Consider the following 18053-nt stretch of genomic DNA (forward strand, 5'->3'; position numbering starts at 1 on the left):
GAGGCTGGCAGATGACACAGGAGGGTTAGTGATATGAATATCAAAGTCTGTAGAAGACTAGTCCTTGCAGCTGTATTTGGTGCCATAGTAAAAAGGACAGAATTTGGCTTGCTGCAGAGGAAAAAAGAAAAAAGAAGTCTTTTTTTTTTTCTTGGTTGACACTGTGTCAAGTTTGCTAGATTTTGGAGTTAAGCCCTTTTACTAACTCCAGCAATTGAATTCTGCTTGTCCTGAGGGCAAAAGAAGAGCCAGCCTTTTAGGTTTATAGGGCAACAGCCTGTTTTCTAAGGATTCACTTTCTCCATTAATTCTTATTGCTTGTCCTGTGCTATCTAGCTTATGGAGTCACTGCTTGGAAACTGGCCAGTTTTCCCAAGACACAAATACTTGATGAAAGATTCTGCTTTATGGAACTGTTAAGTTTTGGACAATTCCTAAAAAACCCTTGAGTGGGTGTGAGGGACCTCGTGGGGATGGCTACACTCTATACCTCAGGGCAGCTTTCCTCTACAGAAAGACACAAGGCAGGGACTCCTCTGCCCTATATACTATTTCTCTTGCTCTGCAAAATCCCGCATTTATTGGAAACAATCTCAGACTTCCTGCAAAGCAGGAAATAAATTTTTTTAAAAATCAAGCTGGAATGAAGTCAGCTGTCAAATTTTCAAATAATTTGGTGCCATTCCTTCCTCTCCAGCCAATTTTGATTCTTGGCACATTTTGGTGTGCCAATAGGCATGGAAAGTTTGGGTGGCTCAGTGGCTCAGAACTGGGCCTTGCAGTGTGTTCTTTTAGATTCCCAGGCAATTTTTCAGCCAGAAACAGCAATTTAACAGACTGGAAGAGCAAGGGAGATATTAAGATACACCTGGATATCTCATGCACTTTCACCTGTTGCATCTAATTCAAAAATGTATTAATCAAGTGACTTTAGGATAATTCTGTGCCTCAAGAACTTGAGGTGGTTTTGCAATGTGTAGAGGGAGAGAGTGAGTGGGGGGGCAAAACAAAATTCCTGCTGCATCAGCTACTCTGCTAATGCACAGAAAGAAGCCACCCTCCTCGGAACCGTGTTTTATTACAAGATGAACCTCGTATTTAAAACCACACGTGAATTAGATCTTTGGACACCCCACTGCTTTCTCCCCCTCCCTGTGACTCTTACCCTGAACATCAGAGATCTTGATGAACTCTAGCTGTTCCGCGAGTTCTTTCACAACACGGTCTAGGGTTTTGGCATCTGTCTCCAGTGCACTCAGGTCAGTGTCTGTGCTGTTGCTCTTCATTGCTAAGGCTGAGAGATTTTCTTCTAGGTCAGCTATTTTAACTGTAACATCTGCTGTCAGCTTTCTGTAAAACAGAGGCATGGGACTGAACAGGGGGAGGAGTAAGGTTTGTGAGCCTCAACACTTCACTTTACTGAAGAGTGGTGGTTAGAACCATACCAAGCTTCTCCCACAGCAGGACCTGTCCTCCCTCAGTGGAGCTGTAAGTGATTTTTAACAACATGCCTACCTAGAATATTGTTTTGTTTCCTTTATCATACAAAACTTTTTAATCTACAGCATGTTTATAAACTCAAGGCACCAAATTGCTCAGAAAACAGCTGCTTTATGTACGATTAACTGGAGGCAGATTCCAGAGGACTGGTGTAATGCTCTTGTATCATGGCAACTGCATAGGTCAAAGTTGAATACTATGATCCATACATAATTTGTTTCCCATCCCACACAGCTACAAATGCAGTTTTGATTACTACGAGCTCATGGGACAGATCTGAACTTCAGAAAGGGGTGGGAGAAGCCTTAGTTGTAACACAATGGATTCTTTTAACTTGTCTGTAAAAATCCCTCCTCACCAGCTGTTTCTCTAGGGCTATAAAGGAAAACTTCCTACTCTTAGCATTCAGCAATGCCTCAGTGAGCAGGTTTTAACTAGTGGCATAACCCTAAAAGGAAAAGCAAGTGTATGTTACACGTCAATGCTGCTGCAGAACAGAAGTGAGCGTAGGAAGCTATTCCCATCCATGGTGATCCCAGCATTTCCTCATTCTGAAACAATCAAGCAGCACTTAAGCTCTGTGATCAATTTACAACTCACTCAATAGCCCAACAGCCTGCTTTTTTTCCAGGAGTCCTCCAAAGCCCAGGACTTCTATACAACCAGAGAAGACCAATAAAAGATACACATATATACGTATTTTAGGGAAAAACAGTTCCTCAGCTGCTCTCATCACCCTCAGTACACACACTCCCCAAATGCAGCAACAACCCTCAGCTCTCCAGCTGAAGGGAGGGAGCTGCAGGGAACAAGCATATCCCTAATTGAGACATTTGTGCTTTAATCCTTGTCCCTTTGTTCTGTGCAGTCCCCTTTACAAGGCACAAGTAAATCTGAGCAGTTGAACAAGAGCTAGAAAGCATCTGTAATCCTACTTTAACTGCCCCATCTCCAAAAGCACAAACTACCAGCTTTTCTATGCCCAGTGCTGAAAACAAAATACAAGGCTCCTATCCCGGGAAAAATGAAAACAATCCTTGTTATAAAGCTGGTTGTTTCCCTACACGTGTGCTCAGAGTGCAGAAAGGAGCCCAAGTTTCCAACCCATCAGTTACACAGGAAAATCCAGGACTTTAATCTCTCCTCTCTTCATTCTCTCACATAATAGCAGTGTTTGCCCTTTGCCCTGGCAGAGTGCAGGGCCAGTGTGAGTCGATCCCTGGTAATGAGCTGCCTGGTGAGCAGTGGGAGCAGGACAGTCCCTGCCTGGAGCATAGCAGATGCACTGCTCCTACCTTCCCTTCCCAGGTTTTTGCTCATGGCACATATGCTCAAGTGCTCCTTACAGGAACCACAGCGTACCTCACCCAGCTGGAGGACCAGAGCTGGTGTGCCCTCAGCCCAGCATAGAGACATCAGTCACGCAAGTAAATCCCAGCTCACTGGCACTCCCACTCCTTCCCAGGCTAGACTTAGCCATGTAACTGCAACTGTACTCACTCTGCTTCCTCGAAGAGATTACCAATGTTCTTCAGGGGCTCAGCAGCTGGATTTTGGGTGATGATGGTTTTAATTTCACCGAGCTTCTCCTCTAGGGTGTTGAGCGTCTTCTGGTATGGACCAGTGACTCCAGTGATTTTGAGGGCATTAGCCCTATCCAGAAACTGCTGAGTTCTATTAGCCAGCTCGCCGATGATCACATCCCAGAGGGCGAAGCACTGATGGCATGGCATGCAGTCAGGGAAGATGCCCGAGTAGCCCCGGGAGCACTTGTCACAGCGTGGCCCTTCAACCCCTTCATTGCAGATGCATTGCCCAGTGGCACGGTCACACTGCGGGGTCTGGATGCCACGAGGGTTGCAATCACATGCTGGAAGGAGAAAAAGGCATCTGTGAAGGCTATGATGAGGAAAATGACAGTGATGCTGGCAGTGATTAAAAGATAAATTGGTGAAAGTGAAGTGGTGAAATGAATATAGAAGTGGTCTGCATCTGGATTATAAAAAGCTGATTATGGATGTGTGTGTGTGGGTATTGGAGAATCAAGGATGAGTGTGAAATGGGAGATAGGGAAATAACTCTAGGGAAGACCGGGATTTGTACATCTCAGACATAGGCACTAAAATGGAGCAAGGATGGACACTTCTTGCAATGCCTGGATGTCAATTGGATAGCAACTGAAGACAAAGATTACAGTTTCACTGATAAAATGAAGAGTAAGTAAAGCAAGGCATTCCAGACAGGAAAAGAAATGATAGGCAGGCACATAGCAGAGAGTTTATGAGAAAAACATGAGTGAAATGGGAAAAGCAACAAGGAACAACCATTTAGTGGCTCTTCCAGCACAGGAGTAAGGCTCAAGTAAGGAATCCAGCAGATCAAAACCCAACCACCTTCCCTTGCACCTCCCACAAACAGCACAATAAAAGCAGACAGTTGGTTACACAACACTTAATTACGTGGTAAAGCTCCATACCACAAGACAATGGGGCTTCATAGAAGAGCATGACAAATTTATGGAGTAAGAGCTCATGAGAGATCTTCTATGCAGAGACACAGGGCCTGTCTTAGGACACCCCTTGTCACCAGGGTATGTGGTCCTGCCACAGACAGTGGAAAAACATTCAGAAGATGTCACTGAGGAGCCTGGAATTGGACATTTTGGGAATACAGAAAATGGAAAAAAAACAGGCAGTGAAAAGTAGAATAAAACAAAGAACGTGTGCATGAGCAGCCCTGTCTGAAGGAAACACTGGTGCTAATGCTAATGACCAAAAGACTACACACTGTTTCTCATCCTCGAGTGGGAATGAGGATGATTAAGATTTAATTTTTTAAAGATTTTTTTTAAATTACCTCACACTTTGACCACCAGTTCAGGAGTAGGTATTCACATCTTTTTAAACTGTGAACACCTATCTTTATATGCTAGTCAAGTAAGAGCTAGGGGCTCCAGGTGGTTGCCAGATTGGAGTGATAAGGTTTGGGCAACATCCTTTTTTTGAAATGCTTTCAGAATGAAGATGCACTAATCTGTCATGAAGGAAAGTTAATTAACTTACTGATGCAAGGTCATTTCTAAAAGCACAGACATTTTTTACACAATAACACTAGGAGAAGAAGCAGTTCCATGCATCAGGGCTGCCACTTCACCTCTCCCCCTCTTTAATTATATAAACAACAGCAGCAGAGGCAATGACCAACCTGTGAAGGTTTTAATAAAGGGAAGGCAGCAAAGAACAAAGAAAGAGGACTTGAAAACACACAGGATATCTACCTACCATTGTTGCAGAGCAGACGTTCTTTGAAGAGAAAAATGACTGTGATACCTGATAAAAGCTTTCACTTATGCATCCATTTACCAGGCATCCTTGAATGAGGTTAATGGCTCAAAAAGGTCTATAAATCAATTCACACAGCCCAAGCACATGCCCCCTTGGAAAAAGGGCAAAACACAATGCTGTTTTCAAGATCAGACATTGTTTGCTTCAGTGCCAAAACACAGTGGTGGTCTATAGTTCAAAAATTACACAAAGAGCCTCAGCAGAACAAATCACTCAACTAAAGGACATCTTGTATAATGCGAATATGATAGGCAAGAGACAAAAATAACTTCTGCTGCCTGCACAATTGAGCAAAATGGTCCTTTGTTCTTTGAATTATACCCTGACACAAGAGATTGTTTTCACTTTACATTGAAAGCTCTTAAGTAGCCAACTCACCATGGAATATGTTCCCTGAAGGCAAACCATTGAGTTCCTGTTTGAAGGAGGTCAGTTAACCCTTCTGTCAACTAATAAGGCCCTTGGTATAATGATGAATTGTCCACATTCCTCTGCACAGAGAGAGGCTAAATGGCATGTGTTTTTTCTCAACAATCCTGAGATCTGATCAAGTTACAGGAATACTTGCTGCTGGCAAATCAGACCACTATATTTACTTGGGGATTAAAAAAGCTTAAAGTGGAAAAAAAAAAAAAACAAACAAAAAACCAACCCATGGTGGTAATTCTACTCCTGAATACCTGCATGTTCAGGAAAGGCAGACATGGCTTTAGTAGCATTTACATGCTAATGTGGATTCCAAAATGTCTGGGGCCAGAAAATGCTAGGGAAGGGGAGAGGAGAATTTAAGTATTAACTCACTTGCAAAGTGAAAACCTAAACTCCTCAGCTGCCTGTTGGGAAATGATAAAGACAGCAAAGAAGTCATTTATTCTAAATGCAGTACAACAGTGGGAAGAATTATCACATTTCTAGAATTATACAAAACTCCCAAACTGAGATTTGTGAGACCCATGAGAAAATTGTACAAGGTGGTTAGAAACATTACTGTGAGTTATTTTGCCAGGTGTTTCTACAGGCTGGGGGTATAGTCTCTCTAGCCACAGCAATCACAGGATTCCTTGCTGTGGCACTGACTGAAAGATTCTTGATTAATGCATTTGTTTTTTCAGTAATTTTTTTCCCTGATCTTAAAGATAAAAGTAACACACATCTGTTGAATGTTGTTCTGTAGAAACCTACAGGGAGAAATGCCAAAGAAGTAAGTTACTAGCTTGAGTTAAAGCTTATGCTTTAAGCTCATAAGGATCCATGTACTGCTTTCTCTGACAGCTCTCCTACCTTTTCCTCTAATTTGAAACATTTAGAACTCACTTCCATTTAAACTACAGTAATTTATTATGTATCATATTTGCATATCACTTAATTTAAACTAAGGTGTATCAGAGCAGTTGATAGCACAACTTAGATGATATCATGGATACTGAAAGGGCTGCATGAAGATCAGTCTCAAAGTTTAATGCCTTACTGCAGGATGATAGAAAAAGTATCCTTTATCATCCTACACAGAACAGAAACATTTTTTGCAGAAATTTTCCTTCACTGCTTGAGATCAGGGACAGAAAGCATCAAATGTTTAAACTCCTCCGCAGCAAAAACAACAAAGGGTTTGTTCGAAAATTACTTCTTGGCATCCTTTCATAGTGGTAGTGAGACACTATGATGAGAAAACCATTCAGCAATTTGTAAGGTTGAAAGTTTTGCAGAGCTAGCAAATTTCTTTTGAATAATCAGCTATTGATTTGAATTACTCTGTAGGCATATTGCTAACTTCTCACTGTACAATTTTCAGTATGGATGTTAAGATAAGATGCCAGCCTAGAATGAGTCACATTGTGCTGCATTTTAACATGATAGCAGGCATTGCCAAAAGGGCAATCTCCTGGAAACAGTATACACTGAAATACTTGAAGACCACAGATCATTGAAATTATGAAACTCAAAGTTGAAATTATACTACCTTTCATGTAGAATTTGTCTGACTTCCTTTAGACACTTATCAAAGGTAAAGAAACATCTGCTATCTTTCTCTCTGCACCATAAACACATCCTATAAAAGCAGCCTATGTGACTAGTTTAAGATCCAGGTAAATTAAGATTACAAAGCCTATCCATAAATGTAGTAATTTTCAGAGAACCGATGTTTCACCACCAAGTGCATAACAAAGACTAAAATTGAGATACACAACTTCCTACCAGTGTCTGCACTTAGTATTTGATAAAAACATTACTTCTTTTCATCTTAGTTCAATTAAATTCTGTTTTTTGTTTTTTACAACAGGCCTTGACACTCAAGTCCAGCACAGAAAAATACTGACAAAGGTATGATTCCTGTAAAGGGGAGGCAACAATACAACCTAATGTTCAAACGTCATACAGTGCCTTTTACTAATTGCACTCTGTTCTGCTTATTCAATTAAAGCAGTAATGATTGTAAAACTGTTATCTCTTTTATATTGTATGAATCCCATAGACATCAAATATCTACTGTGCACAAGCCTCTGCAGCCCCACCATATCTCAGAGGCTTCCCAGGAGCCTGGAGTCTTCTGCCAGAAACGTGCTTTGTGGGCTGAAGTTAGCGCAGAGCGGAGCATGTTGAGTCCTGCACTTTGCTTGCCAGGCTTTGGAAAAGCTCCAGAATAATGCCTGAGAAACTTGAGTTTGGTGACATTATTAATCCTATTATTTACGATCTTAGCAAAGATTTTTATGCACATGCACATGTTCATGTGCAGGCTCGTGCAGAGCTGCATATAGCTCCTAACTGAAGCAATAGCCATAAGGAGTCCTGCAAAGGGACCAAGCAGAAGATGCTCACTGCACAGCTCCTGCTCTCTGTAATCCTCACAGAGACCTGCATGAAGCTGAGAGAGATGCACTGGGCTTCTCTCATCCTCTACACTTCTGTGCTTGTTTGAGGCATAGTGTTAAATTAAATGAGTAAATGTGGGATTTTTAAAGCATGGGTTATAAGCAGTCTCTGAAAACCTAGTCCTACAGATTCTCTGTGCTGTGCAATGCCCCATGGACATCTGTGGGTAGTGGGAGTGTACCCAGTACCAAAAGGTTGAGATGCTGCCTAAATGTGGGCACCTACCTCAGCTTGCTCCAGCAGTCAGGTTCCAATGTTATCACTGGACACACACAGAGAGACAATCCTACTAGATGACACTCCACCACAGGAAGCACAGACTGAAAATCAAAGCACCTAGTCCAGGTACAAAACCCTGCCTCCTCCAGCTTCTGCTTCACCATCTCTGATCTTGCCAATTTCTACAAAGTCACAAGCAGCAGCCTGCAATTCTCACCACCACCGATGGGAACAGTGTTATGCATGCTCTGGAATCTGGTTTCCAGGGGGCATGCTGGGAGCCTGGGGCCACATCCACAGCTTGCTACTGCTTGCATCTGGGAATCTGGGGGAAGGTTACAGTCCCCAGCCTGTCCTAGATGTGTCAATTGTGTGTATCTTCATATAGGTGTGTCCAGAGGTTATTTGCAGGCACTTCTGCTCACATGTCCTCACTTTTTTTTTAGCAATTAAAAAATTTTGTAAAGGATGTCATAGCAAAGTGGGCAGTACAGTCCTTGTTTCTCAGTAAGAATTCATGTCTCTTGGTGCCAACAGCACAAAGACCTCTTGTGAAGAAATACACATACTGTCCCTTGAATGATGCACCCTGTGATTTCAAACCTTGAGAAGCCACTTGCACTGGCCAGTGGAGAATTCCACCCTGGAATCATTGGGACTGATGCCCACACCTCCACCTCAGCTCAGTACCTGCAGCCACGACTGTCCATACTCACACGGTTTAGTGCTCTCAGTTCTCCATTCAGATCACTTTGTATTTGCATCCTGAATGCTGTACAAAAATCTGACCACACTGGATGCTTGGACCAGCACAACTGTGCTGCCTAAAGCAGGTGGCAAATGCCATCACCAGCAGTCCTTTGTCCCCCTTCGGCTGGAGTCAACATCTTGTGACAGATCCCTGTCAGTTTCAGCTTCACCTTGGCCATAGGCCACATTTAAGCTAATTTTCAATGGCACTGCTCCACAAGTCCTTAAACAGCAGTATTCCAGTTCGCCTGCAAATTGCTTACCACTGAGAGCTGCTACCTGCCCATGCAGCAACTGCATGTCTGCCAGCCTGGGCATCGCCTCTGCTGGCCAGGACTAAATGAGGGCTCAGACGTTGTTTCTCTCCCTGCTGAAGAAGGATGTGAGACAGGGTGGGCGGCACTGAGCCCACTACATTAGGGAGAGTTGGCTGTGCCAGTGTGGCATGAGCAAGTGCGTGCTTGGAGCCTGTCTGGAGCATTGTGCTGCAGGCTGCCACAGCTCAGCCCTGGGCACTGGCTCTCCTCATCTGCCACAGAGACCTCTTGCTGCATGAAATCATGAAGGAAAAATCTGCACTTCCACCCAAGCAAGTCTCCTTGCATCTGTCTCTCTTTACCTGGGAGCAGAAGGGGTGGCAGGTTGGAAGGAAAGCATTGAGCTTGCGTGGTGAAAACAGGCTCTGCAGAACATACCCTCTTTTCAGAAACGTTAAAAAGCAGGTTTTCACATGCTCAAAAGGCAGCAGAAACTCTGTGAGATCAGAAACACTGGTACACTGCAAAATCCTGCTGATAAGGTATGCAGATGGACTCCACCAATAAACCCTGATGGCGACAGCTGATACCAAGAGACAATCCCTGCCCTGGAGCTGCAGGGTCAGCACTCCTCACCAAGCCAGAACACACACAGCCTCCCCAAAAGACTGCCTCACCCTACCAGAAACACAATACACACTCAGGACTGGGACAATTCCCCAGTTCTTTCATCTGCTGCATTAAACAAGTAGCTGTGACTTGCCTATCTGGTTAGATAATGGGCTCCAAGGTATCTCTATTGTAAGGGATTTGCTAAAGACCACAGCAAGCACATTCCTCCCTGCAGGAAAAAAAAAAAAAAAAAAAAAGTGATCTACTGCAAACACTCCTGGCAAAGACTCCTACTTGAACAGACCAGAGATACCAGTTTGTTCTGGTCTGGACAGTGTTTGAAGTTTCTTTTCCAGCTAATGAACGGACTTGTTTATAATGAAAGGACAGAGAGCATCCAGTTTTCTAAACAAGCGACTTCATGGTGCTCTGTTTTGTGGCATGTAGCTATGGCTAACCCCAGCTGCATGGTCTCTGCTCACTCCTTTATTTTCAACTGAAATATAAGAAAAGTCTCCTACTAAATCAAAAACCTTACGTCATCAGGCAATCTCCCTAACAAGACACAAGAAGAGGCAGACCAGTTCTCAAACCCAAACACTTAACAATGTTTTCTTACCACACCAGCTCACCTGACAAAATTGCAATCTAACAGTTAATTAAGGGTCAGTTTCCAAACATAGAGGTTTGTTTCTAAGGGCCCAACAAGAAATAACCTAAACCAGGCATGTGCCATATAAGGCTCCTGCCAGGCCTCCTGTCCCCAGAGGCTCATGTGGCCACTGGCAGGTCTCAGAGGAGCTGCTCCCAGCACCCATCTGAGGGGCAGATGAGTTATTTCCAAAAGGAGCAGGTAAAGCAGGGTAAAGCAGGCACTGGGGTTAGACTCACCTTGGCACTCCACAGCTGGGTCACCCCAGAAGAGCTCCTGGCACTCCCGGCAGGTCCGGCCTCCAAAGCCTGGCATGCAGTGGCACTGCCCTGTGAACTGCCAAAACGCAACCACAATAGGAGATGTGACCACCTCAGCAGCTTGGCCCCACACCAGCACAAAGGCCAAGATGTTGCAGCATGCCACATGTCATCCTCACCTCGTTGCAAGCAGGCCCAAGGGAACGTGCAGGGTCACAGTCACACTGCTCACAGCCAGTGCCACTGGCAAGCTTCCAAGTGTTGGGGGCACAGCGGTCGCAGGTCTGCCCCACCACGTTGGAGAGACATCGGCACTGCCCTGTGGCTGCTTCACACCGGCAGCTCTCTGGGCCCTCGCAATCCTCCTGAATGGTGCCCAGGACATTGCAGACGCACTCTGTGAGGGAAAGAGTGTACTGCTCTGATTTCACCTGCCCTCTCATTACCAGACTGCCTGGAGTTCCCAGATGTGTGGGCAGATACTTGCACATGCCAATGGCCAGGCCTGGCTGACCTAATGCTGCATGACACCCAGCTCTGAACTCTCATGTCCCAGGCTGGCCACTTCTATGGCTTCTGCCCCAGCACTTAGGAAGTGACAGTGCTTCATTCAAACAACCTAGCCTTGTCCATCTTGTCCTTCCCTCCTTCTGTACACAACCAAAGCCCAAGCTGGCTTGACTCCTGTCAGCTGGCTATGGTGGTAGATTGTCTTGGAGCACCTGATGGCATGCCAAGCAGGGCAGGGCTCCATTCACCCACCCAGCAACCTGCCTGCCCTGCTGGGTTGCATCTGGGGTAGACGGAGAGGATGGTCTGCCTCCTAACTGCCTGGTTCAGCTCCTCCAGCCACATCTGCAGGGATGTTGGTTTAAATAAGAGCCAAGCCCTCACCCCACCACCTCCATCTCTGCAAAAGAAGTAAACAAAGACTGCTAATAAGAGAACAAGTAACCCTCCCTCCACAAAAGCCCATCATTTCAGCACATGTAGGTGCTGTCACTGCTCTCCCTGTCCAATGCAAAGGACTTCCTTCCAAGGCCAGGAGCCACGCTGAGCGGCAAAGAAGCTGCATTCAAGCTTCAGCTGGAGGAAATGAGGTTTCCCCTCCACCCCAAATTCTCCCAGGTAAATTAAAAAGACTTCAGGTGGCCACTGCCACCCTATGACAAGGCTGGCAGAGGGGCTGTGGCTGTGTGTCCCCACTTACTTCTGCAGTCCTGCTGCAGGGCACTCCCATAGTAGCCCTGTTTGCAGAAGTGGCAGTTTTCACCCTCCGTGTGATAGAGACACTTCACACACGTTCCTGTAGTCTTGTCGCAGGCCTCCGGGTCAGTAGTGTCAATGTTGTTGTTGCACTGGCATGGCTGGCAGGCGCCGCCAACCTCATCAGGGCTCCCAAAGAAGCCAGACGCACATTCATCACATCGGCTGCCTGTTAGAACAAACAGCATGCTGGGAATCACCGATGTGGCTTGATAGCCTGCAGCCCCATAAACAGCAAGACTGAGGCAAGATAATAAAGGCCATTAATGGGGGGGCGTTAATCAGATCAGCTCAAAGCTGCAGAAACAGCACTTGGAGAGACTTGGTGCAGCATGGATGGTGCACCACCCGAGGCACCAAGGCATGGTGCTGCAGCCCAGCTGCCAGCACACCCATTCTCTCCATTCCACTACTGTCCTGTCCACCTCTGATGACCACCTTGTTGCTGGGGATGAGATTCATGGTGGTGTTGGCATTGCCTGCACAAGTTGCTCTGCCCTGGCATATTCAAAGTGCTGCCAATCTCCAGCAGCAACACACTGATGATGGTGCTGTGGTTATATCCAACAACTCATAAGAACATACCGCATCTCACCACGAGGTTCAACCCAACCAGTACCTATGTATCCCACGCTACAGACACACACGACTTGCAGTGTGACCGGGTCCTGGTAACAGCCACTGGCAAACTGGCGTCCACTCTCAGGGCCATCAGGGCAAGGGCAGGGGCGGCAGTGGTCACCCGATCCCAGGACAGGGTCTCCATAGTAGCCAGCGTCACACCTGCACAAAAGGTACAGAGAATGCGGGGGACCACAGGCAAACAAATCACAGCCTTGCCATAATTATGCCAGGTTTTCAACCACTGTGAGGAACCAAAGGGCAGAAACATCCATATGGCTCTCCCATGCTGCTCACACTACAAGCAGCTGTGCCAACAGAGGCAAATTTGTCTGGTGTACATTGGTATAAGAGCAGGAGTCAAGACAGATGCCTCTCAGGAGGCTTGCAATGGATAAAGCCTCTCTGAAGCCCTGGGATCCTGTGCTCTCAGCTACCTGGGTAGGTGCTTGGTAGGAGGTGCAAGGCTGTGGGCAGGGAAGAGGGCGTCCCTACTCCCATCTTCCTCTGTGACCATCAGCATTGCTCTGGCTCCCAGGATCCAGGGACTTTTACTGCGGCTTCACACCTGTCTGAGCACCAGTGCCAGAGGGGAACAGCTTCTGTGCCCATCCTGCTGTGAGGAAGGAGAGGGATCAGAGAAGGGGTGCACATGCCATACCTCTCACAGTTGTGCCCTGCTGTGTGGTCCCGGCAGCTGAGACACTCTCCAGTGTAGGGGCTGCAATCATCAGCGTGGCCATTGCAGTGGCAGGGCTGGCAGCTGGGGAAGCCCCAGAAGCTGGGCAAGCAGTGGTCGCACTGCCGCCCATACACCCCAGGGAAGCAGTGGCACTGGCCCGTTTCCGCATCGCAGAAGGCATTGTAAGAGCCTCGGATGTGGCACTCACATGCTGCAAAGAGAAGAGCAGAGGAGTTGTGTTTCCATGGCACATCCTAAATGTGGGGCACTGACAGCATCACAGCCCAAAGCCAAGGGTTTAACATACGTCGGCATCCGCTTGGCCCAAACCCAAAGGTGCCAGGGGCGCATCTGTCGCACTGTCTTCCGACAACATTGGGACGACATTGGCACTGTCCTCCGCTGGGGTCGCACACTGAACTCAGGGAGCCCTGAGGGTCACACTGGCATGCTGAGTGGAGAAAAGTTTCATGGGGAGTGAGTACTATGGTGCAGGACATGAACTACCTGCTTCATCCCAAGCACACTCTTTCCCCGTGCAAACCGCTCTGTCTGCAAGTGCCATCCAGCCTCCGGGCAGTTTGCCCTACAAGTAGATGGTTACGTACATAATGCAGTCTCGTGCAATAGTGCAGAAATGCTGAATATGATGTTCCTGCAGACATCAGTCATGGGGGTTTTCACAACACTCCTGCTGTTCTCCAGACACCGGTATCGTTGGAAAGTTTCCCAAGCACTGTTCGTGACCACATCTTCACCTGAGCCTCCCACTGTGAATATGTCTAGTGATTTGCAGTATGGCATGAGAACAAGCTACAAAACAGTTTTACAATGATAAAACGTCACTGCTTGTAAATAGCCTCCATCACAATTGTAAAAAATTAGTGTTATTCCACTTCCTATCATCCTTTTTTGGCCAAACAGCTAGACAGAATTTGGAAGGGAAATGAAGGTATTTCTCCAGGTTTTGGTACAATTGTTCTGGTAACTACCAAAATCTGACCCATCTACCAAATTCCATCCATTCAAAAGAAAAGGGCTGACACTGACATTCCTAACATACATGGCACACATTAGCGTCCCTAAAGAAACTACAGGTCTGTGGAACTAGCTGCAGACCTGCAAAATACAGCAAAAGCCTCTTAGCAGAGAAACAACCCACACTGAGACTGAAGAAACCTATGCTGCTTTACACTGTTCAGACGCATGCCAGAACAGATGCAAACTTTAAGGCTTTTAAATAATCTTTAACCACAGAATATCCCTGAAATACATTCTGCTCACAGAGTCAATGAGTGTGTAGGGGCTCTCTGTCTCTGTATCCACTGAGGAGTACTGGGGCAGCTCCAGGCGGATGGTGTAATTCAGTCCCTTCTCAAAGCAGACAGGCCGAGGGAGAACAACATACCTGGATTAGGAACAGGAAACAGTTCTCACTGCAAACATCCAGCAGCATAAAGCATTTCAGGTGGGCTATAAAGCAATTGAGATAATGGAAAGCAGGCAGGACAAAAGCTAGAATGTGAAAGAGGCGGTTTGGAGGCTTATGCAAGTCAAACTGGAAAAGCTTATTGGCAAGGTAGAGCATACTGATGTTCACTCACAGGCTGTGCAAACACTTTCCCCCTCTTTTACTCAGTGAGCAAAACAAGAATAAAATTGAAAGCTTTGGGTTTCCAGAGGCAATCCTAAATATGTTTTTATATCTCATTGAAAGTTAAATTTTCAGAGGCTACAGCAAGCTGAAAATGTGAAATTACTCTGTTTCAATTTTTTAAATATTTTTATTCCTTTTGACCCATCCAGTTATACTGACCTGGAACCAGGTGACAGCGAGACAACCTGATTATCATCATCAGGAACTGTATTGCCACACCGGCTACCCGTGGGAATCTTGCCTGGGCGTGAGACACTGATCACAGCTTTTTCCCACTGGTCTGGCAACTGGGGAAAAAAAGGATTATGAGCATCAAGCACTGTCCGGAAGCTCCTGGGAGCGTCCACAGCTCAGGCCACGAAAAGTGTGTACACAGACAGGGTGGTAACTGTGCTTTGGGAAGGACAGGGCTGCAGCTCCAGCATCAGCGGAGCATCTACTGGCCTGAGACACGACAAGGAGAGTACTCCTGGGCCTCTTTCAGTACAACAGCTTCTCTCCCTCCCAAACACATGACTAGGTGTAGGTGGTCAGCAGCCCCATCTGTGGCACGGTATCAGCACAGGGTTTGCTAACCTCCTCTTCCCTCCCCACCTCTAGGTACAGTACCCGAGTATTTCACTGCAGCCCATTGCTGACAAGTTCTAGGTACATTGCTGGGAGGACTTTTCTCTTTCTCTTCACCCTGTGAATTATCCACAGTGAAGTCTGACTGCTTGCAAACACTCAGCTGCAGGCATTCAGCATCCAACGTGGGCAATTTGTCTCCTAAGGCATGTAACAGTGTTTCTGCCCATTAGAAGGCTGGCTGGCTGATGCCCATTTTATAATCTAATCTGTCCTGATGGGACACATTTTAATTTGCTCATTAAATAGGTGCTGAAACATCACAATAATGAAAGAAACTGTAAAGCAAACAGGACTAGTAATAGACAACATCTTGCATTTTCATACATCTCAGACACTTAACTGAGTGTGTCTATCCTTGTCTTTGAGTTCCAATGTCTCTTGGAAGTGCTGGGCTTCTGTTGGTCCTGTAGCGGGACAACCAGACCTACCTGTGGCTCGTAGCGAACCAGAATATCATACTCCATGGAGTAGGGGATGTTGTCAATATAGAATTCCAGGTACGCCCCCTCAGGGACCCTTACAAATCCTACGCCGGTCCATGATGGTGTGCGGTCTGGCGCGTACTGGCGCTCTATGATATTTACTCCCTACAAAAACAGGGAACAGACATTTTAATACTGATATATTGAATTTGCAAGCCCCACGGGAGTGTGCAGTGAGTTCTGCTGATGGATCACTTCTGTACTGCAACATCCTCTGCATCCCAGAGAGCACAAATTCTCGTTTAGACTCCTGTGTGTGCACATTGTTGCCCTTCCACTTAACAATATATGGAAAACAAGAAAGATAAAATAACTTGCTGCAAGTAACTAACCCACCAGCTATGACACCTTGTTCTATATAAGGACTTTCACATCATACTTATAGCAGCAGGATTTACTGCAGTAGCACATAACCACCCAAGTTGAGGGCTAATTACTTCCTGACAACACTGGGCTACTCCAAACCACTCCTTAGGGTAACATTTGAAAAGCAGATCATGGCCATCACAAGTAGGTTGTGACTAAATAACAGAGACCATCATCAATAGATGTTCAACAGTCAAATTAATACCTGGTCACTCCTTTCAGTCTGAGGCGACAGGTTTTTTATCTGCTACTCCTTGTATCAAGCAAAGAAGAAAAATGCAATGGAAAATGGAAACGTGTAATGCTGAAACTTCCTGTTTCAACTATATCTGCATCCATGAATAGTTCTCCCTCTGTAGAACAACATCCTGTGCATTCCTAAGGAAGCTGCTTCACTAGAAAGGGATAAAATATGAGGAAATACCTCTCTCTTTCTATACACATATCACTTCAGGATGTCCCCTCATGTATTTTCACACTCTTTGAAGAGAGCCTAGCTATAATTTATTACCCTTTCACTTTGCACAAAGGGTTGGAGCTCCCCAGAAAGGACAGCAGGCAGAACATGAACAAGGGCATGCAGCTGTGGAAAGCACAGGGGCTTGGTACTACCTGAAAACCCCTGCAGCTCTGTGTCACTTTGTCTTGTGCTGGGCCCCTACCTGGAAATCTACAGTATTATTATGCCACAAAATTTGTGAGAAAGCTTTTCAACACTGGAATTTTTAAAAAACACCTGTTTGCTCTGGAGGTTTCAAAATAGCACATCCCCACACTCTGCTTGGCAAGGTGGGTTTTCACATTGGGTTCCTCCATATTCAAGCCTTGCTGAAGTCTCAAGTACCACTTCTCCTGTCAGGCAGACACAAATGCTTGAAAAAGTCTCTGTCACGTCACATACTCTCTGCTGTGGTCTAACTTCTGATGTGCATTCTCTTCCCTTTCTGCAGTTACCTAAGAGCAAAAACACTCTTCCTTGGTAAAACTGCAAAGTGGCTGCATTTTGCTTGAAATAAATAAATTAGGACCAAGTGCCCCAACTGCAGGCAGAGAGGCATCTGCTGCTTTACAGAAACCATTATCTCATCTCCCTGACTCCTTGCTGGAGGCAAAAATAATTGATGTAATCACCTAGCTGCTATTGATGAATTAAAAGCAAGGCTGTGCAGTGGTGAACAGAAAGAGCCAGAGATCCTAGTGTACTCGGCCAGGAGGCAAAATAAGCCAGAAGCAACCTTACTCACAAAAACAAGTTTTTGCACAATCAACTATGGTTTTAGTCATTGACAAAAGAAAGGCTATCGCTGTACAGAGACTCTAAAAATTGCAACATATGCTTAAATGTATGCTTTGTTTCCTCCTGTTCCCAGTGGCACCAAGGAGAAGAGCCAGTGTCAGTATCACATTGCCCCTGAGATAAGAGAGGAAGAAGTGGATGTGATGGGCACGTACACAATTGGGATGCGTATGTGAAGGATGCTGACAGGAAACTAACATTACAAACATGATCAAAGGGTTTTCCCCCCTAAATGGCTACATTATTTATCAATACTAAGACTGAAGATCTACAAGAAGACAGTTTCATGTTTTCCACGTTTTAATTGTGAAACCACTCAAGGTATAAAATAGATGCTTCCAACACCCAAATGGTGGAACAAGTTTCCAACAGCTGTCCAGACACACCATCCCACAAAAACTGCTACTCACGGGACCCAAGCTGGCTTCCTCTGCCTCATAGATGTAATGATCAAGTGAAATGAAGTAATAGCCAGGCTCCACCTGGTTGCACTGACGTCCAAACGTGTGGGGCCGGCATTTGCACTGGCCAGATTCACTCGAGCAGCTAAAATGGAAGAGCAATGAATTTACAACATACCTTGG

At 45.6% G+C, this 18053-nt stretch overlaps 1 protein-coding gene across 1 annotated transcript in view; it reads right to left on the reverse strand.

Moving 5' to 3' along the window:
- LAMB1 (laminin subunit beta 1) overlaps positions 1 to 18053 on the reverse strand; it is a 40475-nt gene that overhangs the window by 7673 nt on the left and 14749 nt on the right. The window contains exons 13-25 of the mRNA XM_054399890.1: positions 17880 to 18015; positions 15753 to 15911; positions 14854 to 14981; positions 14322 to 14445; positions 13646 to 13850; positions 13345 to 13488; positions 13017 to 13248; positions 12354 to 12517; positions 11679 to 11903; positions 10648 to 10865; positions 10448 to 10544; positions 3001 to 3370; positions 1166 to 1350 (exon numbers count right to left, since the gene is read on the reverse strand). Coding sequence (XP_054255865.1) covers positions 1166 to 1350; positions 3001 to 3370; positions 10448 to 10544; positions 10648 to 10865; positions 11679 to 11903; positions 12354 to 12517; positions 13017 to 13248; positions 13345 to 13488; positions 13646 to 13850; positions 14322 to 14445; positions 14854 to 14981; positions 15753 to 15911; positions 17880 to 18015 — 2387 coding nt within the window. The remainder of the gene's footprint in view (positions 1 to 1165; positions 1351 to 3000; positions 3371 to 10447; positions 10545 to 10647; positions 10866 to 11678; positions 11904 to 12353; positions 12518 to 13016; positions 13249 to 13344; positions 13489 to 13645; positions 13851 to 14321; positions 14446 to 14853; positions 14982 to 15752; positions 15912 to 17879; positions 18016 to 18053) is intronic.

The sequence above is a fragment of the Indicator indicator genome, chromosome 3 (genome assembly GCF_027791375.1).
Source record: "Indicator indicator isolate 239-I01 chromosome 3, UM_Iind_1.1, whole genome shotgun sequence".
Taxonomy (NCBI): domain Eukaryota; kingdom Metazoa; phylum Chordata; class Aves; order Piciformes; family Indicatoridae; genus Indicator; species Indicator indicator.